Genomic DNA, 25,309 nt, shown 5'->3' with positions numbered 1-25,309 from the left:
TCAGCCACTGGGCCTGCCGCAGCGCAACCCATCCTAGTCGAGCGTCGGCCCTCTACGTTGTGTAACCTCAAGCCAGGCTCAGATGTTCTACACTTTGGGCTAATCAGGCGGGTGAAAGAACGTGGATTGTCGTAATTTGAGGGGGACTATGTTGTAGGCAAGAGAATCAGGCTGGCCAGGCGGTTCTGGTGACTTGTTATGATTGGATATTCAAAAGTCGCCGCGTCATTCTCAAGTATCTTCAAGCATCTTCATCCGGAAGAAAAGAAGGATGAATTAATGTCTAAAGAAGTCGTGAGACCTCCATATCTAAGGATAATAAAGAAAATGCAATTCTCCTGCATAATAAGGCCACGTCTCAAACATCAGCTAACCCTGTTTATACACAGCTTGATGACGACGACATCGCCGACCGAAAATAACCGAATGGCCTAGGTACTTCGGTATAGCAAGAGTTCTGATGTAAGTGGCAATACTAGACGACCCGCTTTATAATATGCAAGCCCCGTAACTAAGTAGACGAGATTTAGACATAGTTCCCTTCGAAGTCGGAAGCACGGTATGGGTAGTGAAACCGGCCACTGCGCTCCATTGGGTGCGTTTCGCATTGACGAGGCACCCGCTCAAGGCACTTTCGAACTTGTTCAAGTCTCTGATAATGCGAGGTATCTGGAACTAGTGGAGGGCAAATATCTTCAGAAGACCCGTGAAGGAAGAAAGTTGGCGCCATGCTTTGATTTGAATTAGGCAATTCTCATAGTGAGACGACTTATAACGGGATATAACGAACCTCATTTAACACGTGCCATATTTCTTAACCTCCTGGGCGTATACATACGTAAGATGCCCATATCAACCTAAAGGGGGAACCTCATGATCGCGGCCCCAAGCGTCCTAGAAGATTCCGCCGCCTTCAAGGCGAGAAATATCTGAGATTCTAGCCATGCTGGACTGAGTGGCTGAAATCTCGTCCCCCAGGTGGTTATTCATCAGCTCCTTCGGTATTACTTCGTCCACCAAACTTGGCCGACGCCTTGGCCCTAATCACACCAGCATCCTGTCTAGACGCATCCAGGATCTTTCAAATTCTTGTGGGATCCTCATATTGCATGTTAGATGCAGGGGCAAGATTCTCTGGATCAGCCCATCTCCTCGAGCTGTATGTCAATTGAGAAATTCCGTTGCAACAGCCAGAGCCAGTTTCTTCTTCATAAGGTACATAGCGGAGTCACCCTTACAATGTCAATACAGCCTGCCGACCCCAAATGCGATCTAGACAAGCAAGAGTTCCACGTTGTCCCCATAAAATGGAGCCGAACTCTCAAGTGTGCACCTATCCCAAGATACTCGGCGTTCTGCACGTTGACGGTCAGCTCTAGAATATAATAACGACATCAAGCACTAATTTCTGAAGGACCTTGTGGTCATTTATTTGTTAACCAAGTACTCTGTCACCAGACGAAATAGAAGATAGTAGTAGTATTGCCAGCACTTCTAGCCAATGTCAAAGCGGCGTGCGGAAAGTGCTGAAGTTTCGAGGTTGGGACTAACTGTTAAGTGGATTGGTGGATTTCCTGTGAAGTAGTGCTTTCCGTAACAACTGTATCCGATGGTTGCGTTGAGGAACAGCTGAATAGGGGTTGCTGCAATGTTGAACGTTCCCGTCTGTGCTTACAGAGCTAGCGGACGAGCCCGTGTCAACGGAACAGTTCCGCAGCGAACGTCATTGATGAAACCTACGACGCGCTCAATACAAAACGAAGCGCGTCCAACGCCTTCCAAGCTCAAATGTATCGAGTCGTCGCATCAATTGGGCGCGCAACCTGGGCATCTAGTTGCGCTGACATTCTCAGGGTCCATCCGTCCTTCCACTCTTGCCAGCTAGCTTCAGGCTCTATCCTGCTCAATTCATCATTACGGGGCTCGCCGACAATCGCCCAACCGCCAAACTGCCGGGCTGGATTCCACAATAAGATCAATGCGACACAGCTTCCACGCAGAAAACAGAAAAAGGAGCGCAAGGGGAAGGGAAAGGATAACAGTGAAAGCAAGGGCAAATACATATCCAACGACAACTTTAGAGCCTTATTCGAACTTTCTCCAGTTCGAACCCTCGTGGGAAACAGCTCAGCGAAGAAGCGACCAAAACCGGAGTGGAAGACGAAGAAGAAAGATGGCCTGCGAAGCGGTCCCAGATTGAAGCCAGCCAAAGTACGACGCCGACTGAAGCGAGAAATGGAGCGGGCAGCGCTTTGCGGTGAGATAATACCCGATACACAAGAGGGGTCCATCAAGCTAGAAGGCAAACCCAAGCCCAAAGTGCAGTACCGGCCGAAACACAAGAAACCGAAACCACCGTCCATGCCACCCGCGGAAAGAGAGAAGCACGAGGCAGAGAGGATAGAGAGGAGGAACGAGAAGTTGAAGATACAGTACGGGGACAAATGGCTGGACGCCGTCGAGGCCATCAAGAACAGGGCTCTGGCGCTCAAGGCGGAAAGGAAGAAGACGAACGAGTCGCATCGGACGCAGCGGAGGCGGTTGATGAAAGAGCAGGAGGAGCGGGATGCCAGGATACGAGATAAGACACGGGAGGCTGAGGCGAGCCATGGGGCGGCTATGAGGCGCATTGGGAAGAGGATCGAGAAGAACACGATGCTGGTGCCGCTGGATGAGATTGGGCCCGGGCCCGGAATGGTCTCATACAGACCATTGGGGAAGTTTTCGGAGAGGACTTGAGTGATTATTGAAGTAGATACCCTGGGACTTACTCTAAAACTTGACTCGTAATACTGTTTGTTGGCTTAACGGCTGGCTTGATGGATGCTGCATCTTTGTTTGGCCACTTGGGATGGCCACTTGGGATGGCCACTTGGGACAGCCACTAACATTGGACCAGCACCTGCACGGGACGTGGCTACAGCAAAGCGTACAACTCGACCTAACTCGAATGTTGACTCATCATATCAGGAATTTCAACAACCCATGGATCTACATGCCGCGAAGGCGAAAGAGTACCTTCAATAATAGAAGTCTGTACATTAACCTGGCAACTCACTGTCTCGGCCCAGTTTCTATGAGCTGACATTGAACCAAGGGAGTTCGTCCCACACATCTCGGGCATAGAGACAGGCACTTAAGATTATGCCATAAGAATAACATGGTTACCTGCTTGATCCTACTTGTAAATGAGCGAAAGTGGCACCCTTCAGTTCAGGTGTTAGTTCGGATTATGATGCTACTACTAGGCCGGATGACGCAAAGTGAATAGTGGTCGGTTATTGGACATTGGCGGATGGCATGATTGGTGCGATGGTAATGCCCCTGACTTTACCCCACGATGTCCTGCCCAAGCTTTCAGATAATGCAGAGAAACTGTTTAGTCAACGATAGGTTGCCAGACTTCACTTAATGGCCTTCGTCGGTAGACCTGATTCCTCAGATCTGATGTCAGTTGAGGGGTAATTTACACCATGTCACGATGAACGAGAGAACTCGCTTATCGCGCCTATTGGGATGAGATATTAGTAGAAACAGGAATCGCAAGGTAATTAGTCTTCTCTCCCAGTATATAAGTAAGGCGGCGATCTCCTGGCAGTCTAAGTTCTGTCGATAATCTCGACGACGCTTCACTCGCGTATCTATCTCCTTGCGAACACAAACATACTCAGGTATAGAGTGACCTCATACATTCAAGAAAGTCTTCCTTCCCAATCAAGAAAAACATGTCTCCACCATCTGCAGATGTCGGCCTCTCGTTCAACAACCCTGTCACGCCCATAGTGTCAAAAGGAGCTAGCAGCACATCACGCCTCACAGTCCCTCTGACCTACTCGGGCACTCTAGACGAGTACAACCAATTTGATGTCACTTCAGTGATCGGTCGAGAGTTTCCAGACCTCCAAATTAGCGAAATTATCCACGATGAAAACAAGATCCGTGACCTGGCTATCCTTGGTAAACCCTTGCTCTTAACAATCCCTGCACAAGGTCCCATCTAAGCCTTTAAACAGTATCCCAACGCGGGGTCCTCTTCTTCCGCAACCAGGACCTCACCATCGACGACCAGAAAACCCTCGGCCAGAAACTGGGCGAGCTGACGGGCAAGCCTGAGAGCTCCAAACTGCACCGCCATGCGCTGATCAACAGCAAGCGAGGCATCGCCGTTGACGAGAATGGAAAGTTGGACGATGAGGTCTCGGTCATTTCTTCCGAGCAGAACCGCAAGTTCTACAAGGATCGCTTCTCGCCGCTGTCGAAGAAACTTGCGAGTCTTGGGTGGCATGCCGAGTGAGTCCATTTGTCACTTTCCCCCATCATTATGCAGAAGTATGTGTGCTCTAACACAATCGCAGCATCACCTTCGAGCGAGTCCCCTCGGACTACGCCATCCTGAAGATCGTCCAGCCTCCCGAAGATGCAGGCGGTGACACCCTGTGGGCGTCTGGATACGAGGCGTACGACCGTCTCTCGCCGTCATTCCAGAAGCTTGCTGAGGGTCTGGCGGCTACGCACTACCAGCCGGCTTTTGTCGAGGTCATGAAAGAGTTTGGAGAAGACCTTATTGATCAGAATCGTGGTTCGCCCGAGAATACAGGATTGGATTTCGAGGCTGAGCAGTATTATTCCCCTTGCCTTTTTGTACGTGGAGAGGCTGCTGGATGCTGATGTATGATGAACTAGTCCTGTCGTCCGAACTAACCCGGTCACTGGGTGGAAGAGCCTGTTTGGTGCTGCCTATCAGGTACATGCTGGTTGGTACAATGGGGTGACTGAGAGGGAAAGCGATATTATCAAGGCCTATTGTGTGTGCGCTCCTTCCTAACATCTGGCATTGGTAGGTCTAACGTATCGTAGTCAACCAGATCATCCACGAGAACCACGATCTGCAAGTCAGATTCCGCTGGAACAAGAACGACCTTGCCATCTGGGACAAGTGAGTGTCACTGAGAATGACTTAAGTAGGGAGACGACACTGACATCCTCCGATAATTCAGTCGCTCCGTGTTCCATACTGGCACAAAGTGAGTGCAACCCGATTGGTCATTATATTATGTACCGCTAACAAATCTATCAGCGACTACTCAGGAAATCGACAGGGTAATCGCGTAGTGTCATTGGGAGAGAAGCCCTACTTTGATCCGCGTTCGGTCTCACGCCGTGAAGCTCTGGGACAACTGTAGTAATAGGTCAAAATCTGACTAGTTATGGGATGGTCTAATAATGTCGGCTTAGTAGTACGTGGTTTGGCTGGAACTACCTTAATTGGCTAGGTACTTTTCGTAATGAACGCTTTCGAGTAGGTTTGTAAATCATCTGAGCGTCTCCGAGAGGATTAGTAACTCCAATAAGATCGCAAAAATCGGATTATGCTCTGTCTGTTAAGAATTTGGCACGTGTAAGGCACATAATTATTAGCTCAATACGACGATCAGCATCCAAGTTAACACATAGGGCCCTTTCATATGGGGTATGACTACTTGGGGCCACCAGATGAACCCCCCGATTATGTATTCTGTGTTCGCCACAATATTTCATGACTTCCAGTCTGATATGAGGTCACTGAATTCCATGTGACAGTGGTGCCAGAGCGTACTTCGAGGCTCTATGCATACAGGTTTCTAAGATGGAAGAGTGTTGAACATACAACCGCACCAAACCCTGTCTGCATTTCGTGAAGATTGACCACTTAGAGATCCAGGGACAGCGTCCGAACTGGTTGGATGTGATTTCACAGTTGAAAGTCCGAACGTACTGAGTTCTATTAGTGTCCAGCCTTCTTTGGGCAAGACCTCTCATTTAAATCTTACCCATGCACTGGATCTAATCGCCTCCGCCATATGGCTTAAGCAGTTTGAAAAGTATAATGCAACGTAGCCATCAGTAGGACATATCTCCATTTCTCATTGAACAACAGAACACTGCACCTTGCAACGATTACATCTGGAGTGGCTGCAAACATTCTACCCTGGCTATACTTGCAATCATGCGTGCAGATAAATGGAACCATCGACAGTCTCAATAGCAGAAACGCTGATGCACAATATCAGAAGCAGGTCAAGAAAATCGCTAAGCAACAGAGAGCTGCTACCGACTTAGGTATCAAGTGCGCAAGGAAAGTTTACTAGGAAGTGCTTCAATACTCGACATTGATATTGGTACAGTTAAGCAATTGCGGTCGATGGAAGGGACACACGTCCTCGGATAAGTCAAAATGTGGGCGCCGACGGCGCCATTCCAGACCCATATTTTTGATTCGAACACCCACAGTGTGGCATACTGAACGTTGCAAGTTGATCAGTATCAATGTGGTATATCATAATTATGGTACATGGAGAATCTTGACAAGACCGCGGCAATCTAGCTGAACGATTGAATCGGTCCATTTTGAACTCGGATCATCCAAGTTCACTGCGGTCTTCCAGCAATGGCACGCGGGTTGCGCCTTCGCGAAGACCGATGTAGGACAGTTAGCATCTTCTTCCTCCGAACTCCTAAACCACCCTCCCCTGGTATGCGACTGTATTCCCTCGTTGTTGGTGCCAGTGACTCCTTATTTGTCCAACAAAACTCAAGAATTCGCCGCAAGTGCGCAAACCGCAACATCATAATCACACTAACCATGTGTAGCGAAGGTAGTAGAACTGACGCGAATAACCCCAAGAAATTGAAAATCTTCCGATGAAAATCTTCCGAAACACCTCATGCAGCAGCGGCAGCAGTTGCAGCAGCAGTGTCGCCAATGGACAGCGACTGTCCAGTACCCGCGAGATTCGTCTTCTTTGCGTTGGGATTCTTGGTGTAGTAGTTGGAAATGGCGGACTTGATGGCATCCTCAGCCAGCATGGAGCAGTGCACTGAGTTATCGTTAGCAAATCGGCACTTATCTCCAATCCTCCCCATGGATCCACCACCATGGCACTACTCACATTTGACCGGGGGTAAGCAAAGTTCCTTGGCAATCTCTGTGTTCTTGATCCTGCCCGCCTCCTCCAGAGTCATGCCGCGAACCAGCTCGGTCAGATAGCTCGAACTCGCAATCGCACTGCCACACCCGAATGTCTTGAACTTGACGTCGGCAATGGTGTTATTCTCGGGGTCGACGCGAATTTGCAGCTTCATGACGTCGCCGCATGCCGGTGCGCCCACGAGACCGGTGCCCACGTTGACGTCCATCTTTGACATGCTGCCGACATTGCGGGGGCGGCTGTAGTGGTCCAAAACCTTCTCGTGGTATGATCGTCGGGCAACATTTGCGATGGGGTTAACGATTTGGTGCTGGCGGGTGACCAAAGGCCGTGCCGAGGTAAGAGCTCGGCGAGCTGTTGTCGATACTGCGCGGGAGAACATTGTGATATGTGGTATTAAGGTGACGAATATCGATCGAAATCGAAAGGAAAGTAGTTGATAGAGGACAAGCAATGTAAATAGTCGCTCGGTCAGCCTTTGTTCGATGGAAAATACGTAGGTGAGTTGGTGGGGGTTTGATGCAATAGAAAGATAGCATAGATTGTGGAAGAGGGAATGGAGATAATGATGCTGAGAGTTTTGGCAGGTGCGGTCTTTGCTTTCTCGGCGATCTCGGGGGAAGGAAAGTGCTGCGACGAGCCTATGAGAGCGCTTTGATTTTCTGCGATGATTTCACTTACTCGGAGTTGTGACGGCATACAGTCTCGGGCACTGGGTGATTCTGAATCAAGTTTTAGAATTGCTGGAGGGCCGCTGCAAGAATTTGCGGAGGACACTGTGCTCCACCAAGCTTATCAATCGAGTGGCTGCAAAAAATTTATCAGATCCAGTAGCTAGACGACAGTACTTAATGCTGTATGGGGGCATTTCCGGTCGGTCATAGGTGAATTACTCGGCACCGACTGGCGAAATTAAAATTGCCGGAGTTAAGATGCCACCTGTTAACGAGATTGCCAGCTGATGTAACGCGGGGCATCTTAGTTGGTTTGGCGCGTCACGTCACTGCCTCAGCTCCGTTGCCCCAAATTGCCCCTCGTTACTGTGCTTTGTAGGTGAAGTGCAACGTTGGACCTTTGGAAGGCACGACCGAAGCTTCCATCTGCTCCACCACGTCGACGTTGAGCAACCAGGACCTGAACCTTGATTTTTACACTCAATTTGTTAAGCCTCGTCTCCACACATTCACCCCATCCAACGGCTTGAGAGCAATACCGTTTCCACGATGGCGTGCCCTCATTTGGAGTCCATCTGTGAGTAGCTGCATCGCTGTAAGCATATCATACAGACACACGAACTGACAAATTGCTTTCTTAGCCCTAAGCCCTCCGACAGCTGCCCAGTCTGTCTATCGTGAGGATTGCACGCAGTGCTTCGACTCTATTGTAAGTCATGGCGTGGTTTGAAGCTTGCTGGAGTCTTCAAGACGGAATTCGACAAGAGCCTGCGAGCTCCGATGACGACCAAAAGCTAACCTCCACAGGACGATCCAACTGGCCTCGATGTCTGCCTCCAATGCTTCAACGGCGGTTGCACCGGCGTCAAGACGCATTCCCAGCTTCACCACTCCAAACGCGACCATCCACTGGCTCTCAACATTCGTCGAACCCGGAAGCAAATAGTTAGGGACGAGCCTCCGGCTAAGATGACCAAGTTAGCCATATCTGCCGAGACAGAAGCCGACCGCTACGATGTCCACACCTCGGCCAAGTGCCTCTCATGCGATACCGAGATAGACCTGTTCAACCCCAAGATCGCACCCGTTATTGACGGCATCATGAAGGCCAATACGTTCTCGCGGCAGGAAGAGGTCAAGGCTTGGGAACAAGAACTCTCAACATGCGAGCACACCTTGATGTTGCAGCAGCACGAGAGCAGAAAGATTGAGAGTGGAGACTTGGGACACTGTTCGAAATGCGAATTGAAGGAGAACCTCTGGCTATGTCTGGAGTGTGGCAATCTGGGCTGTGGTCGAGCCCAATTTGGTGGCGTGGGCGGAAATTCGCATGGTCTTGCTCACGCAAACGAGTCGAGTCACGGCGTCGCCGTCAAGCTCGGCTCCATCACACCCGAAGGAACGGCAGATGTTTACTGCTACAAGTGCGACGATGAACGTGTCGACAACGATCTGGCGCCCCACCTAGCGCATTGGGGTATCATCCTGTCGGACCAAGTCAAGACTGAGAAGAGCTTGACAGAGATGCAGATTGAGCAGAACTTGAGATGGGAGTTCGCAATGACCACAGAGGACGGAAAGGAGCTCCAGCCCATCTTCGGTCCTGGCTTGACTGGCCTCAAGAATCTTGGCAACAGTTGCTATCTAGCCAGCATCCTGCAATGCCTGTTCGCCCTTGAGCCATTCCAGGACCGATACAATAGACCCGGTGCTGAACTTCCGAATGTCCCTGACCCCGCGCAAGATCTGGAAACCCAACTGTGCAAGATTGGAGACGGTTTATTGTCCGGACGATATTCTAAGCCCGATCCCGAAGTGGTCTCATCCGACTCATCAGCAATTCATCACCAGAGAGGACTTGCACCCAGCATGTTCAAGCACTTGATTGGTCGCGGTCATGCCGAATTCTCGACAATGCGCCAGCAGGATTCTTTTGAGCTTCTGCAACACCTCATCAAGCTCATCACCCGAACTCAACATCCTGCTCCTCTTTCTGACCCCACACAACCGTTGCGATTTATCCTCGAACAGCGTCTGCAGTGTTTGAGCTGCAAGAAGGTACGCTACAGTTCAAATGAACAGGACAGCATATTCATCGACGTGCCGTTGGAGAAGCTTCCGTCCGTTGAAGGCGAAGGCGAGCGCTACAAGGAGGTTACACTGAAACAGTGCCTAGATAACCTTACGGCTTCCGAAGTCGTTGAGTTGACATGCGCAGGTTGTGGCAGCAAGGACGGATTCACCAAGCGTTCACTTTTCAAGACTTTTCCGGGGACGCTTGTTGTCAATGCACGCAAGATGGCTATCGAGAACTGGGTCCCCCGCAAGGTCGATGTCCCCGTCATCATTGGCGAAGGGCCCTTCAGCCTGGATGCGTATATGTCGCATGGTCACCAACCTGACGAGATACTGTTGCCCGAAGAGAACACAGCTGCGGCACCAGCTTTCGTGCCGAATCAAGCGGCTCTCGAGGGGCTCATGGCAATGGGCTTCCCCAAGAATCGATGCGACAAGGCACTTCACGCCACTGGCAATAACGACATGAACGCAGCTCTGGAGTGGATCATGATGCGCATGGATGATCCATCAATCGATGAGCCGTTTGTCCTTCCATGTACGAGCGGAAGCACCGCAGAGGTGGATCCTCAAAAGATTGAACAAGTTTGCAATATGGGCTTCAGCGTGCCGCAGGCCCGAAAGGCGCTGAAGGAGACTGGCAGTGACGTTGAAAGAGCCATTGACTGGATCTTCAATCATATGGACGATCAAGGAGATTATGGCGACGATGCCCCCGACCTCGCGGAGAGTGCCGAGCCAAAGGAGAAGAAAGAGGCGGGCAATGCTGACCTGCCGGCCAACTTTGAGCTGCACAGTATCGTTTGTCACAAAGGTAGCAGTATCCATGCTGGGTATGTGCAATATTCCTCCATCCCCACTCGGTAAACCGAGAGAACTAACAACGTACACACAAGACACTATGTGGCTTTCATCCGCAAGATCATCGACACCCAGATCCCGAAGTGGGTCCTTTTTAACGATGAGAAGGTGGTCGAGGCTGGTGACATAGAAGAGATGAAGAAGACGGCATATGTCTACTTTTTCAATCGCGTCCACTAGGAGATAAAGACAACCATGAAAAAAAGGGGGCTGAGAAATGAGTTATCTGCCGATAGGGGGATAGCGGAGTTCTCTGCGGACTTTTCGTCGGCCTGCCAGTTGCGAGATGATACTTGAGCATAGCGTGGGTGCTGTTTTTGGACCTGTGCATAGAAAATTATGGACCCAGGGTGGGTAAGCAGTGAATTATGCATTGCGTTGATGAGGTAGATGAGAGATCAACTAAGAACAGAGCCGCAGCATTGTTAGAGAAAAATAGATAATTGTTAAGTGTTTCCCAGAACTGGCAATCCGTTGCATATTAATAGTCTAGCAATAATGAAAATACAAACAAATAAGGGCATTGATGCTGAGATTATTAACAACGCAACTAGAAACACAGGTTGGTTACTTAATCAGTCTATGCTCTCCATTATGTTATGTTCAACCTCATCAGAGGTTCGCCCTACACTAAACCGACCTGTTGACATACTGAACTACATGCGCCGCCAACCCTCCAGCCCCGCCTCTCCCTTCATCAAAGAGGTTATACTGGAGATGATTCTTCAGTATCACCCATGGAGACGCACCCCTAATGATGAACAGCGTCTGATGACCTAAGACGTTACACAAGCCGATGGACAAGACCATAGTCAAGATGACGTGGGCTTGTAGTTTACATATAAACTTGACTAGCATGGATTGAAACCAATCAATCCACCTTCATAGCGGAAAGAGCGGTCCATCACTAAAGACAAAGAGTAAATTTGGGAGTGTTAAAACACATTTCACAGACTCTGACATCCATTACTTATGGGCACAGCCGCTAGACTCATTACCAAGCTGGACCAAGATCAACTTTTACTCCACACGGGTAAGACGAAAGAACAAACTGTCGCTGCGTTGAGAGTTTTGACAATGGCGCCAGTGCCTCTGGTCTGATACGTCAGGAACTTGAAATCCGAGGATATCGAAAGTAGTCGAAACGGCTCAGTTCTTGCATGTGGAACTGGCGCATGGGCATGGTACTAGTGTGTGAATTGATTGATATGTAAACTGGTTGTGATTGGGTGGAAAGATAATGAAGAAGGGGAGAGTTCTCTTATTAACGCTATCCGAAGTCAATCAGAAGACATGTGCCGCAATATCCCACCAATTACGGTGGAACGCGACAAGGTTATGATAGATACTACTTTTGTGAGATAATTTTGTGTTACTTCTATAGGACGACATGTGCCACAGTTCGTGTTCCCATCCCCACTTTTCTTCTCGTTGGCCAGTGCACAGCACCAATATAACAACTAAAGCAGAAAGTGGGGTGACCAATGCATCATCTCACCGCCGCATATCTCTGGACTCGTATCACACGTGCAAAACACTGAGAAGCCCCCTCTCGGCGGTTCATCAAGCGTCTGTAGTAGTATAATGTGGGATGACTACAACACCAACTGCAAACTGTGAAAAGTAGCAGAGGTCATGAACAGCCAATTATCGTACGAGCAAGTCTATATAGACGATCGAGTGCCGCACTTAAATGATATACTGTAGCGATGGGCCACTCCTCGCCGTAATCAAAATTTTCTACGTTAGCATGATATGCATTAACTTATAATTTCAGAATCCAACACAGGCGAGTTAGAATGGTTAAACACTGCAGAGTGTCTCCTAACCAAAGTGGATGCGCCTACAGTACTTTCTAATATAGCATTTAGTTGGGCAGTGTAGAAGCCGAAGTGTTGCCGCCGAGTTTATAGCTTTTGCTAGAGAGCCAACCCATATTTTCTGATCTATGAGGGATTCAACCCTCAGATGATGACTCTGTACAGATCCTGTATTGGTTACGATGCTCGATGCGCAGTGTGATGTGTGTATTGACTGCTCGGAGTCCTATGTAAGAAGTTACATCTAAGGTAGGTAGTCAGGTGCCGACCTTTTTATCTACACAAGCGATTTCACTGCCTTAGGCACCACCTCAGGCACCACCTCAGGCACACATATGGCGCTCAATCCCACAATCTACTCATTAACTTACATATAACAAAGTAACTGTTCTACCCAGTACGCTTCACATTTATAGGGGCACGGATGCAACCAGGTTACCAGGGTCGGCCACTGACGGTTTCCGATCCCTTCATTCGCGCAATCTGGAAGATTTAAGAACCGTGTCCCTGCAAATATGGCTGCGCACCGTTTTCGACCTCTTACTTTTATTGTCACTCCCGTACGTTCAATCATAAGCAAACCCAGCCATGACATACCCATTCAAAACTTCGTCTTTCATAAATGGGTAAACAAGTACAGTTGGTGCTGGTACTTAGATCTATAGCTGAAATTAAAGTTATCTTTGCACTATACGATGGGGGTGTGATAGTTGAAACAGTATCGACCTACACAACCGACATAGATGAAATCTCCAGCGCTTCTCCGTTCACCACCACGACACAAACACTAATTACGACACGGAAACAAAGTATTACCCTAGATGAACGAACAACTTCCAAATTTCTCGAAAATAGCCTTACTGTCTCCCTCTACAGATTACCACATCAACGTCAGGATCTGCTGCGGCACAGTCGAGCAACACCATCAGCAGCAGTTCCATGGATAACTTCACTTCTACACAGAACACCACACCTGCAGCTGAATCCACGGCGAGTTAGTTCAGCATACCCATCCATTGTGCAGCGCCAGAGAAGTATTCTCTCCAGTTCAACCCAGGCGTCGCATGCCATAATTTCGGGCTGCGTTGCTAGGTAGGCTGGCCCTGAGCTTTTGCAACACTGGTGGTATATGGCTGAACAAGAAGGAATGGCTTTTGGCAACGGGTTATGCAGATTAGCCGAGCATTTTCAGTGGTGCGACTACAACATTCTAATTGGGAAAGTTGGGACAGGAGAGTTTTTGCTGTTAAGTAAAGATGACCACTCAGGATGCCCTGGGCTTTCATGGTGCTGCATCTGGAACGGAATTGATACCCCTGGTATAAAAACACAGCCGCTCTCAAGAACAGGATTGCCGATAGCACCTTGAGGAGAGCACGGTGAAGGCCCACTCGGATAGGACACCGGTTACTCCATTGTAGTCTGGTCTCTCAACACTTGCGCCCGTCAAATTAGGCCGACAAGATAAGACCTAGTAATGGAAGCTCGCTTAAATGGTTGTCAAGGCATCTAGTTAATAGAGGGTTTTTGCATACACGTATAGGTTGTGTTAAACCGCGCATGCTGGGCCCATGTCATGGGTGATTGGTCCAGATAGATGATCCGGGATAGCATAGCCAGAACTAGGAATGGGACCGAGCGCATTTGAAGTTTAGAACGTTCTTTTAACTACTATTAGCTTCGTTAACAGATGCATCCACTATCATGCATGGAATAGGTATGTTATAGTCGCTAGACTTTGCGAACGAGCCACCTGGCGTTCTGGCAATTTCTAGGACCTCTCAAAATGGCAAGCGGGGGAAAGCGATCCTCTGCAACGGGCGGCTCGTGCTTCGCAATCACCTGTTGCAGGGCCTGGAGCTCGCTAGCAGGGCCACGACAGCCAGCAGCTAGTGGCTACAGATATTGTACCACACAGGCAAGCTGCGACCCCGGCCGCTGTTGGTTACCGTAATTACGTCACAAAATCAAATTTTCTCACCGCATCGGCCCAAGGGAGCCTTTTCCTCCATCGCTTAAAAGAAAGACGTGATTCCGCGTGATTTCAAGACAAGACATAACAACTGCAGCGAGTCAGACACAGCCCCATACTTTGCCGGCGCCCCCCCCCCCAAGTCATTGCACGCTAGTTCAACCAATCGCAATCGACGAGTCAACCGCATTCATACATATCCAGAGGTCAATGTCTCTCGCCCATCACGTCACTGCTATAGAAGGTGTCGACCGCGAAGAACCCATTCAGGATGACGAGTCTTGCAGCAAGACGGGCGGCACCTGGCGCAGGTTGAGCTACGATGCCTTTGCGCCCGTTGACTTGACGGCGCCGTTCCAAGAGCCAGAGCCTACGCCGCACATTGCTGCTTACAAGATCTCGAATGCGAAGCGGATTGGTACGATCTGAACCATGATTTACGCCCATTTCGCACAAATCACGCAACTCATTCCTGCATCGGTGGACAAAAGCAAGCTAATTCTCTTTCTAAACAGCCCAGGTCGCGTTTGCCGTTGTTGCTTGTTGTTTTGCGTCGGGCATCGTGTTTGGGTTCGCGTCGCTCAAGCCCGTGCTCATCGCCGAGGGTGTCTACGGAGATCTGTGTGATGCCCTTGGCAAGGCCGAAGACGGCTTCCATGTGCCCTGTTCCGAGCAGGATCTGCGGCTGAACCTGTTCTTCATTGCTGCGTCCATCACCACTAATGTGTCGTCGCTTTTTGCAGGCGCCGTTTTGGACCGCTTCGGCAGACGTGTTTGTTACACGGCCTCGTCCGTCTTCCTGGCTGTCGGCTGCATCCTGATGGGCTACGCCTTTCAGATTCCCGAGTTTGATGGGTATCTTGTTGCCAACATCTTTCTCGGCCTTGGTGGCACTTTCCTCTTCGTGCCCAGCTTCCAGCTTGCTAATGCTTTCCCCATGTATTCCGGCCTCATAGTGGCCATGATTACCGGGGCGTTTGACGCATCTGCGGCCGTGTTCCTGTTCTACCGCATGGCCTGGGAAGCATCAGGAGGCGACTTTGCGCCGTCGAAGTTCTTCTTTGGCTTCTTGATTGTTCCTGTGGTCTTATCCATCGGAGAGTGGACCCTCATGCCCAGAGAAGCTTACCACACGACGCCAGAACTGGAGCAAAAGATTGAAAAGGCAATGGATCCCAAGCGCGATGTCCACGAGTCAGACGAGGAGTATAGCGACGGCGAGCTGTATCGTGTCAGGAGCTACCGCGCTGACCGTCGACATGCCAAGCTGAACCAGATCGAGGAGCTCGTGGGTGATGCCGAACAACGAGAAGAGCGAGCCCTCCAGGAAGAGGAACGGCACATCGTCAGTGGCATATGGGGTGTCATGCACGGTCTTCCAGCCCACAGACAGATGATGACGCCGTGGTTCATTCTAATCCTTCTCCTCACCGTCCTGCAGATGCTGAGGATGAACTACTTCATTGCCACCATCCGAGCCCAGTATCGTTTCATGTTGCAGTCTGAGGCCGCGGCTGAAATGATCAACGATTTCTTTGATGTCGCGTTACCAGTTGGTGGTATCATCGCGACTCCGTTCATCGGAATGTTGTTGAACAACCTGAGTGTTGCCACGGTGGCTGCTGTAATAACCTTCTACGTTGCCCTTATCGGTGTCCTGAACTGCTTGCCTTTCTTCTGGGCTGGCTACGTAACAGTCATTGCATTCGTCCTATTCCGTCCTCTGTACTACTCAGCTGTATCGTAAGTCTAGCATCTGCCCCTGACCATCTGCAGCCCGCTGCGCCAGACTAACCATTGTCTTCTCCCAGCGACTACATAACCAAGGTCTTCGGCTTCGCTACGTTCGGTCGGGTCTACGGTATGATCACCTGTCTCTCTGGACTCATGAACTTCGGCCAGTCGGGCCTCGACGCCCTCACTCATGGCCCTCTCCATGGCGACCCGACCCCCATCAACATCGCCATGGCTGTCGCTGGGACCGTCATCGGCATCGCCCTTACGACGTTCATCTTTGTCAAGGCGAGGAATTTCCAGGTGCAGCAGGATGAGGATATTGCCCACAATGAGAGGGTCGTCCGTGAGAGAATGCCGCTTATTCGCGAGGCTACGGGGGAGTACGGGACCGTCGGGCGGGCGATGAACTAAAGGTAGGGTTCAGGTTTGAGCTTCAATGGAGATGAGCAAATATGTAGTCACGTGTGAAGGAGGGAAAGCACGAAGACGTGTATGATATTGGGAGGATATTGCCTGGTGCGATATGAAGATATGACAAGACATGTTAGATGGTTACGACTTAAGTATAACGATGCGAGATGACTATAGCTTGTAAATTAATCAGACTATTATTTATATAAAGGCTCTTAATGTGACTGACAGTGAAGGAAGCGGTTAAGCATCGGAATCAAGGTAGCCTATGGTGATCAGGTTTGCCCCTGAATCAATAAGCTTTGTTTACTCAAATGTGGTAAGAGGCAATGATTTAGTACCTTCGTCATTCAGAGTGACCAGGATCCACCACAGGCTCAACCCTTGAGAAACCAGCCCACAAACCAGGAAGTGGCATGCACCTGTCCTCTCATATTTCAGAATCTCGGGATTTGATGTGCAATTTGCGCGGACCTACGCACTCGATTGTACACTCGTCGAGTGCTTGACGCGGATGGACATGGCGGTAGACTGGTGGATAGCCATAATGTAGGGCACAAAGAAACACGCAATCAAGTTTCTGCGGTGGCTTGCGTGTTGCGCAAAGTCCAATATATCAAGCTTGCCATGTAAGCACAGCGGTGAGATACCGTACGGAATGCCGTATCTCGAAGACCTGGGGATCATCTTTCTCTGAGATCGATTGGATGCACCAATTGGTTCGGCTTATGGCGGGATTGGGTTCCTCGGAGTGAATTGCGGATCTTCCTGGCTCGGCGACATACTTAACTCGGGGGATACTGTGGACGTTAAACCAGGAAATGGAAATCGGAAGATCAGAAGGTGGTGCGGGCGGAGGCGGAGGCCCCTCGTGGGGGTTGGTGTGGCTTTTCAAAAAGCTGGCCAGACCATCCAACACGAGCGAACGGAATAACCGAAGGGGTTTTTTGAGAGCTGAATTTGCTGCTTGGCCACTACCTGGTACTTTGGATTCTGGTCGTCATGTTGTCCTCCTGATTCGGCGGACATGCGGACAATTTGCCCATTGTTAAAAGTTACTTCGATGTTATCTAATTGGGCCGCGTCTTCTTCGTTCGTTGGAGAGTCACCTTGTCTTCTGTCAGTATCTCACGTCGCCGGAGGTAGGGCACCAGATCGATGGGCATGTTGCTCGTCGTCAGATTTTGGCTGACAGATTCAGCATCAGATAATTCATGCCGGATCAACGCATACTGAAGGGCAGACTTAGCTACTTCCAGTTCTGCTGGTACATTATCTGGCAAGTCATCGGTGTGAAATAGGGGCGGCGGCATTGGAGGACCTTGAGATCATTCGTTGCCCCTCGCAGAGTTTTACCTATCCTGCGCCCGGTTCACAGGACCTATGATCCTTAAGCACTCACCGGCTTAGTAATTCGGTAATACTTCCATGCATGCTTCGACGTCGTACGAAGTTTTACGATTTGTTGTACAAAGACCGTTCTGCTGCGCAGTCGATTGGCCGAGCGATGTGTGGTCTGGCGACTATGGCGATCTCTCGCATTGGGCTTGTCTTCGGTGGACTGAAGGCTTGTATTTCTGAAAAGTCTATGCTGGCGCTCGGCAGAATTGCATTGAGAGCTTGGAGGCATGCAGTTCTCTATTTCAGCATGTCTGTCATGGAATTTCGAACTGATCGACTGGCAAACCATATGGTCTCGCTGGAAGCATCCCAAAACAAGAGGCGAAACGGTTCCATGCTCGTCAGAATTTTGTAATGCACAGGAAAATTTTCACGGGAAAATTTTATCGTTGGGAAACTGGGTAAATGAACGTTTTATACCTAGTAGAGGGAGTAACGTCCCACACCCACATCCGGGACACCCCCACATGTGGGACACCCAAAAATGCCTCATCAACACCGCTAGCCTCTAACTTCAACCTCTTTTTCCTTTACCAATATCGATTCAATCGTTACGAAATTTTACGTACGTCTTCTTTACACTAATATGAGTCAATATACCGAAGATGATATTTATCGAGCTCTTCAAGCAATAGCGACCGGTCAAAGCCTCCGAAAAGCAGCATATGAGCATGGTGTCCCAAGGTCTACTCTTTCACGACGGATTCAGGGAGCCCAGTCAAGAGATATAGCCTTCGCTGAATACCAGAGGCTCTCCCCAGCCCAGGAATCTCATCTGGCTGAATGGGTTCGAATCCAGGCTGCCCTAGGCCTCCCACCAACCCATCAACAGCTCAAAGACTTCGCCGAGCGTATCCTACAGATCCACGGAGACACCGAACCACTTGGAAAGAACTGGGTCCAGGCTTTTATCAAGAGGAACCCTTCAGTCAAGGTCCAGAGAAGCAGAGCTATCGATTCCCAGCGTATTAATGGAGCCTCAGCTAATGTGATCAGGCAATGGTTCAAATACCTCGCTATCCCTGAGATCAAAGCTATTAAGGCCTCGAATCGATACAATATGGATGAGACAGGTATTCTAGAAGGTAGAGGATCAAATGGTCTTGTTCTAGGATCATCTGAGACTCGTTCTATACGGAAGAAACAGCCTGGATCTCGAGCTTGGACATCTCTTATAGAGTGTATCTCTGCGACTAGTACTGCACTACCCCCACTTGTGATATACAAGGGGAAGTCTGTCCAGCAGCAGTGGTTTCCTCTGGACTTGACTCCATACGAAGCCTGGAGGTTTACAGCAACAGAGAATGGGTGGACGTCAGACTCTACGGCTATCGAGTGGCTACAAAAGATCTTTATTCCTTTGACTCAACCAGAGGACCCTGAAGAGACTAGGTTACTTATCCTAGATGGGCATAGTAGCCACGAAACGACAGAGTTTATGTACCTCTGCTTCATAAACAAGATACACTTGCTTTTCTTGCCGCCACACACATCCCACGTTCTCCAGCCTCTCAATCAGTCAGTCTTTGGACCCCTCAAGGCAGCCTATAAAAAGGAGCTTGGTTACCTTGACCGATGGGATACTACTACTGTCGTAGGGAAGAGAAACTTTCTCCTCTGCTATAGAAAGGCACGTCTAGCAGCATTGACCGCTAAGAACATTATCAGTGGATAGAAATATACTGGTCTGGCCTTCGAGCATAGCTAGACCCCTTATGAGCCCCCTGCTCCTTGAGAATACGTCAGCACCAATCAGACAGCCTAGTCAGACTTGCAAAGGGTACTCTGATAGTAAGGGTAGTCAGGACTAGGCGTTAGAGACATCAGCAGTAGCCTGGTCAACGCCTAAGAGGAGAGATGAGCTCCAAGATCAACTCAGCTTATTCAGCAAGCTTGATAGTGATCCAAATACCCAGCGGCTACTCTTTCGGAAAGTTCAAAAGGGGTTTGATGAGAAGGACTACCAATTACCTGTCGCACAGCGAAAGATTGAGGCAATAGAGGCAGAGCTTGAGGCTAGTTGGGCTAGGAAGCGGAGGACGGTCAAGATGAGCCCAAATTCGAAGTTTACTAATATCAAGGCTATTCGGAAGGCTCAAATCGAGGCTGGTGAAATTGAGGATAGTACAGATGAGTCTAGCGAGTCTGAAAACCCTAGTGACGGTGAAAGCTGTATTGTAGTCGCATTAGAATAAGTGTAAAAAAAGGTTGAAGTTAATGGTTATAATATACAGTGTCATTTTTAGGGCGTCCCACATGTGGGGGTGTCCCGGATGTGGGTGTGGGACGTTACCGACGCATTCACGGTCGGCACGCCTGCTGCCTTGAACTTTCGACTGCAATACATCAACCCAGCTAGCAATACACCTATAACCAAACCACGACTCCAACCACTATCCCAATAATAACGCCACCGGATGGTATATTCCCATCCCCAGCATTGATATTCACTATGCCGGAAGTCGAGGTGGCTGCCTCGGCAGTCGTTCGTCATGCCGTCTTGGTCGATGCTACTAATGTTGACTATTTGGTGGTTATGGTGGTTGTTGTAGGTCAGATGATGAAGTGTTACCGTTGTAATCTTCCCTGCATGCCTCGGAGAAGTCGGCTGACACAACAAAGTTAGCACATTTCAAATTTCAAATCCGTGCAGTGTAGTATTTCGCATGTTGTAGAGGGATTCCTTCGCAAGTATTAATAGCACAATTAGACACCGCCGGCTCAATTTAGGGCAAGCAGACACATCTGAAGTCGCGGTACCCACAGTTATGCTCTATATAACCGTAGTAAGTCTGAACCACGTTTTTCAGAGGATAGAAACACGAGTGGTTTATGCTGAGGTGCTTGATTACATACCCTGGCTCAAGGAGGCCACGCCGCCGTAGAGATTATAGAGGCGATACTAGAGACGATCACTGCGTATGGTCGCTGTTGTCGTAGATAGAGGAACAAGATGCCGGACGAAGAACGATTTCGAAAATGCGCAAACCGGGTTTGTCAGAGAGCATGGAGAATGGCAAGACGTAAGGCTTTCCCACTTTGCCTTATACTTACAGAAAATGACCTTAGAACTGATAAAAAGCACGAAAACGACCATATAGCTCGGTTTGCTCTACCATAGTACTAGATACTCCCTTTCGAGAACCCCGAACATGCCAACTTCAACCGACCAGCTACATGCATACACAGTTCCACTCGACATAAGCGTCCTATCACCTCGCTCTTTAGCATCCCAAGTAGTTGGTCAATATTTCTATAACCACGGTGGTTAAACCGACATCATATTTCTAGAAAAAGGTCGCGGTAACGATGTTAGCGCTTCTGGTGGTAGTAGTTGCTGGTGATAGCCCAGTTATGGATCCCGCCTTGAGTGTTGGCTGTGTTTGGTTATTTTCGAGGGCAACTATTAACGCGACTTTGAAAAGAATGGGGGCAGGTCAACTGAAAATGAGAAAGCTCGAGCGAGTGAACATAATCTGCAAGTGGTGATGCTGATGGCTATGATATGATGAACGTGTGCTCTGGTTGAGGGCTCAGGGCAAGAATGTTGCTTTATAAATGTAACCTTACTTTCTAGTGGAGTAACTTTGGCCAGAATGAGTTCCTCACAAGCATGTTTGCATTATTGGAAACGAACTGTTGTGAAACATATGCTATACTTTGGCTATACTTTGTAAGGTTGTTATTCAGAAGCACGTGCGGCAATAAAGGAAGTGTGCTTTTATAGCGTCGTATTAACACCCCTTATGTCTAAAGTTGTGATACCGAGAACCAGAAAAACAAGATAAAGTTGAGATTAGCATAGTGTCGAAAAGAGGTTCCATTCGACTTATTATTTAACCAAAACATAGATCAATTCAGATAAATTCCGACTCACATGTTGTGGGCAGCGACGCCGACTTGGGGACAAGAATCTTCCCAATCCATAAGGAAACCACATCGAAAGATCAGAAGATATTATACAAGTGAACACAGTGTACAGAGAGAAAAATACCAACCCCAACAAGGTATCCCTCAAAACGAAACGCCATCCCAAGCTCTGTCATCAATAATACACTTTTCAACCGCCATACTTCAGGGGTTGTTTCCAACACGGCGTCTGCGTCGCCAGTAGACTCGTAGCCTCCTTCTCGAGGCTGCCCCCTTGCTTTTACAGCCGAGTTCATTCCCCCAACCGATAGCTAACTAGCGTCTCCACACGATGACTGCTGGTGCTGAAGCCACGCAGCTGCACCCGCTCGCCATTGACGATCTCCTTGGCATCGGAGTCGCCCCATTCGACCGGTACATCGCTGTCTGCATCCGCGTACACCAGGACATTAAACGTGCAGTCTCCTTGTAATTGGGGTAGGAACGTCACCGAGGCTGTGATTTGGCGGAAAAGTGCAGCAATCTCGGCTTGGATCTCTGCTTCGGTTTTGGGTGTCTCAGTCGTCGCTGCTTTCGATGCGGACGTTGATATGGCGTTCTCGTCAGCGGGGTTGGACTTGGACTTGGACTTCTTTGTATTGAAGATTTGCACCTGTAGCGGCCGAGGCCTGCGTCAGTTTAAGTTCTCGACGAGGGACAGAGAAAGGATAACATGGGATAGAGCCATACATCGAACTGCCACCTCTCGATATGTTCACCCGTGTCCTTGTCTGTGATCACTATGACCAGCTTGCTGATCTTGCTGTGCTGCATCCACTTGTCCAGCTGGCTCATGATCTTCTTGATGTAGGCTTTGACCTGATCGTCGGACGAGACCAGCATGTTGAGACCATATTTTTTGACGGTGGTGAAGTCTTCGGCCGGGTATACTCCTCGTTGAAAGCTGCATATACACGTCAGGACTCGCTCTTGGGTGGGGAAGGCGACGGCTTTCGAGTAGCTTACAGAATTGTGTGGATTGAGTATTGGAACTGCAGATGGATGCATTGTTAGCACGAATCTCGTGGCCTCACTGGATGTTGGCGTGAAGTGGGGACTTACGAATTCTGTGACCAATTTCGCGCTGCCCTTCAACGAAAGCTTGTGGACCTTAGACTTGTCCTTATCCGCTGATTTGTCTGCCATGGTGAGTGTGATTGTTGCTGGCAGTTGACGTTCAAGTTTCCCCGGTTGGCAAATGAATTTGTTTACTTCCAGAGCAGGGACGATGGCGGGGTGATTGAAGAGGAAGCGCCGTCTTGGCATGTATCCGAAGGGGAATATGCACATATCGGTTCCCGCTGCGGGGCGCTTATCTTATCGCAACTTTCTCGAAAATTTCCAATGCCCAGCCAGAATTTTGGAGCAAATCGATTGCGACTGCAGCAATAGACTTGCATTTTCCCCATAGACTTGTCTGTTTTGTTCGAGATATCGCCAGCGACCATGTCGAAGCACACACTCGAAGAGGCCGAGATTGAGGCAGATGTGCCTCGTAAGAAGTCCAAGAAGGATAAGAAATCCAAAAAGGAGAAGGTTCCTGAGGTCGAGTCCGGAGTTGAAGCACCTGCTGAAGATGCGATGGATATCGAGTCCGAGGTAAAGAAGGAGAAAAAAAAAAGAGACAAGAAGGAAAAGAAGGAGAAAAAGGAGAAGCAGGAGAAGAAGAAGGGATCGAAGCGGCCGATCGAGGACGAGGATGTCAATGGCGTTGAGGAAGAAGCAGAAGTGAAGAAGGACAAGAAGGACAAGAAAGAAAAGAAGCAAAAGAAGGACAAGAAGCCCAAGACGGAAGATGCGGAAGCAAGCGCTGAAGCCAATGGCACAACTAACGGCCATGCGAAACTCGAGACGAGTGGAGATGCCGCTGCATCTACGTCAACACCTGCGACGACAATGGGCAAGCTTCTACAATACGAGCAAACCGCTGCTCTCGCCGCTGTCCCTAAATCCGAAATCAAGTCCTTCCTCTCTAAAAACTTGATCGTCATCTCCGACCCTCTCTCCTCAACGAACGTCCGCCCAATAACCCAGTTCGCCTACCTCCCCACGACAACCCTGACCTCCAAGTCCCCATTCAAGGGCTTCAAGGAGCCGACCCCCATTCAAGCCGCCTCATGGCCCTTCGGTCTTTCCAGCCGCGACATCGTCGGTGTAGCAGAGACTGGGTCCGGAAAGACGATTGCCTTCGGTCTCCCGCTCGTCGAGGCAGTCATCAAGATGCCCAAGGCCAAGGGACCTGGTCGCATTCGTGCCGTGGTGGTATCTCCCACGCGCGAGCTGGCCATGCAGACCAACGAGCAGTTCACCAAGCTTGCCAATGTAGTCGGACTCAAGGTTGTGTGCGTTTATGGTGGCGCCTCAAAGGATGCACAACGGACTCTGCTCAGGAAAGCCGACATCATTGTGGCTACTCCTGGTAGGTTAAAGGACTTCCTCGAGGAGGGCGAGGTCAAGCTGGACAACGCGGGCTTTGTGGTGCTAGACGAAGCCGACCGCATGTTGGATACTGGTTTCGAGGAGGACATCAAGCGCATCATCGGGTGCTGCAAGCCCAAGGACGCGAGGCAAACGCTCATGTTCACGGCCACCTGGCCACAGAGCGTGCAGGCCTTAGCCCTGACTTTCATGAATGACCCAGTCCGAATCCAGATCGGTGGCAATGAGTCTGGTGATCTGCAAGCCAATCTTCGGATTTCGCAGACGGTTGAGGTCGTGGATCCGAGGGGAAAGGAGCAGAGAGTACTGCAGTTGCTCAAGGCGCAGCCGAAGAACGAGAGGGTGCTCGTGTTCTGTCTATACAAGAAGGAGGCCACGCGCGTCGAGACCTTCTTGGGCCAGCGAGGCATCAAGGTCGTGGCCATTCATGGTGATCTGCGACAGGAGCAGCGGACAAGGAGTCTGGAAGCGTTCAAGGACGGTAGCACGCCCGTTTTGGTCGCCACTGACGTCGCGGCACGTGGATTGGATATCCCTGAGGTCAAACTAGTGATCAACGTTACGGTAAGTTGTCACATCTGCTTGCTTTGGTTTTCTATTTGAGGCATTATAACACACATGATGCTGTCCCAGCCTTTCCAAATATGGAGCGCTGACTGACATAATGCAGTTCCCCCTGACAATCGAAGACTACGTCCACCGCATTGGCCGAACCGGCCGTGCAGGCAAGACTGGCGTAGCCATCACGCTCTTCACTGAGCACGACAAGGCACATTCTGGAGAGTAGGTCCAGCCCTCTATCATACCTCCAAATGCGAGGGCAATGACTAACCTGTTCGACACAGATTAATCAACATCCTCAAGGCCGCCGGCCAGCCCATTCCAGACGAGTTGATGAAGTTCGGCACGACGGTCAAAAAGAAGCAGCACGGCACATACGGCGCATTTTTCAAGGACGTTGACATGACGAAGAAGGGCACCAAGATCACGTTTGATGATTAGACTATCTGAGCAAACCTTCGTTGCATCTAGAGTGGACCT

The 25,309-nt window shown here is 49.6% G+C and overlaps 8 protein-coding genes across 8 annotated transcripts; 5 read left to right on the top strand and 3 right to left on the bottom strand.

The window, feature by feature from the left end:
- The first annotated feature begins 1,607 nt into the window (after nt 1–1,607).
- Nucleotides 1,608–2,984, top strand: BCR38DRAFT_451188 (uncharacterized protein). Its single transcript, XM_040861446.1, is given in 2 exon segments — nt 1,608–2,861; nt 2,875–2,984. 1 exon segment carries the CDS (start codon nt 1,789–1,791, stop codon nt 2,737–2,739), a length of 951 nt encoding a protein of 316 aa, XP_040710087.1. The 5' UTR covers nt 1,608–1,788; the 3' UTR covers nt 2,740–2,861; nt 2,875–2,984.
- Nucleotides 2,985–3,619: 635 nt separating this feature from the next.
- Nucleotides 3,620–5,325, top strand: BCR38DRAFT_451187 (uncharacterized protein). Its single transcript, XM_040861445.1, has 7 exons — nt 3,620–3,957; nt 4,014–4,290; nt 4,356–4,619; nt 4,684–4,805; nt 4,858–4,936; nt 4,998–5,024; nt 5,078–5,325. The coding sequence occupies exons 1-7, from the start codon at nt 3,726–3,728 to the stop codon at nt 5,181–5,183; spliced, it is 1,107 nt and encodes a 368-aa protein (XP_040710086.1). The 5' UTR covers nt 3,620–3,725; the 3' UTR covers nt 5,184–5,325.
- Nucleotides 5,326–6,702: 1,377 nt separating this feature from the next.
- Nucleotides 6,703–7,350, bottom strand: BCR38DRAFT_414524 (NifU-like N terminal domain-containing protein; the record flags this gene model as incomplete). Its single annotated transcript, XM_040858941.1, has 2 exons — nt 6,703–6,857; nt 6,930–7,350. The coding sequence occupies 2 exons, from the start codon at nt 7,348–7,350 to the stop codon at nt 6,703–6,705; spliced, it is 576 nt and encodes a 191-aa protein (XP_040710085.1).
- Nucleotides 7,351–7,868: 518 nt separating this feature from the next.
- Nucleotides 7,869–11,101, top strand: BCR38DRAFT_379495 (ubiquitin carboxyl-terminal hydrolase 14). The gene is made up of 4 exons (XM_040857388.1): nt 7,869–8,219; nt 8,284–8,351; nt 8,450–10,551; nt 10,615–11,101. Exons 1-4 carry the CDS (start codon nt 8,192–8,194, stop codon nt 10,757–10,759), a joined length of 2,343 nt encoding a protein of 780 aa, XP_040710084.1. The 5' UTR covers nt 7,869–8,191; the 3' UTR covers nt 10,760–11,101.
- A 3,326-nt stretch (nt 11,102–14,427) lies between these two features.
- On the top strand, nt 14,428–16,714 carry BCR38DRAFT_379492 (FMP42 protein). The gene is made up of 3 exons (XM_040857387.1): nt 14,428–14,789; nt 14,887–16,114; nt 16,183–16,714. The coding sequence occupies exons 1-3, from the start codon at nt 14,582–14,584 to the stop codon at nt 16,517–16,519; spliced, it is 1,773 nt and encodes a 590-aa protein (XP_040710083.1). The 5' UTR covers nt 14,428–14,581; the 3' UTR covers nt 16,520–16,714.
- Nucleotides 16,715–17,397: 683 nt separating this feature from the next.
- Nucleotides 17,398–18,357, bottom strand: BCR38DRAFT_117921 (uncharacterized protein). The gene is made up of 2 exons (XM_040853442.1): nt 17,922–18,357; nt 17,398–17,751 (listed from the first exon to the last, which is right to left on the bottom strand). Exons 1-2 carry the CDS (start codon nt 18,207–18,209, stop codon nt 17,590–17,592), a joined length of 450 nt encoding a protein of 149 aa, XP_040710082.1. The 5' UTR covers nt 18,210–18,357; the 3' UTR covers nt 17,398–17,589.
- A 3,725-nt stretch (nt 18,358–22,082) lies between these two features.
- On the bottom strand, nt 22,083–22,975 carry BCR38DRAFT_355850 (DNA-binding protein; the record flags this gene model as incomplete). Its single annotated transcript, XM_040856986.1, has 4 exons — nt 22,083–22,442; nt 22,520–22,733; nt 22,796–22,821; nt 22,892–22,975. 4 exons carry the CDS (start codon nt 22,973–22,975, stop codon nt 22,083–22,085), a joined length of 684 nt encoding a protein of 227 aa, XP_040710081.1.
- A 300-nt stretch (nt 22,976–23,275) lies between these two features.
- BCR38DRAFT_490663 (P-loop containing nucleoside triphosphate hydrolase protein) lies at nt 23,276–25,270 on the top strand (the record flags this gene model as incomplete). The annotated part of the gene is made up of 3 exons (XM_040864547.1): nt 23,276–24,832; nt 24,939–25,051; nt 25,114–25,270. 3 exons carry the CDS (start codon nt 23,276–23,278, stop codon nt 25,268–25,270), a joined length of 1,827 nt encoding a protein of 608 aa, XP_040710080.1.
- Nucleotides 25,271–25,309: the final 39 nt, after the last annotated feature.

This window comes from Pseudomassariella vexata (genome assembly GCF_002105095.1).
Source record: "Pseudomassariella vexata strain CBS 129021 chromosome Unknown BCR38scaffold_23, whole genome shotgun sequence".
In the NCBI taxonomy this organism is placed as follows: domain Eukaryota; kingdom Fungi; phylum Ascomycota; class Sordariomycetes; order Amphisphaeriales; family Pseudomassariaceae; genus Pseudomassariella; species Pseudomassariella vexata.
This window is presented reverse-complemented; position numbering and strand designations above follow the sequence as displayed.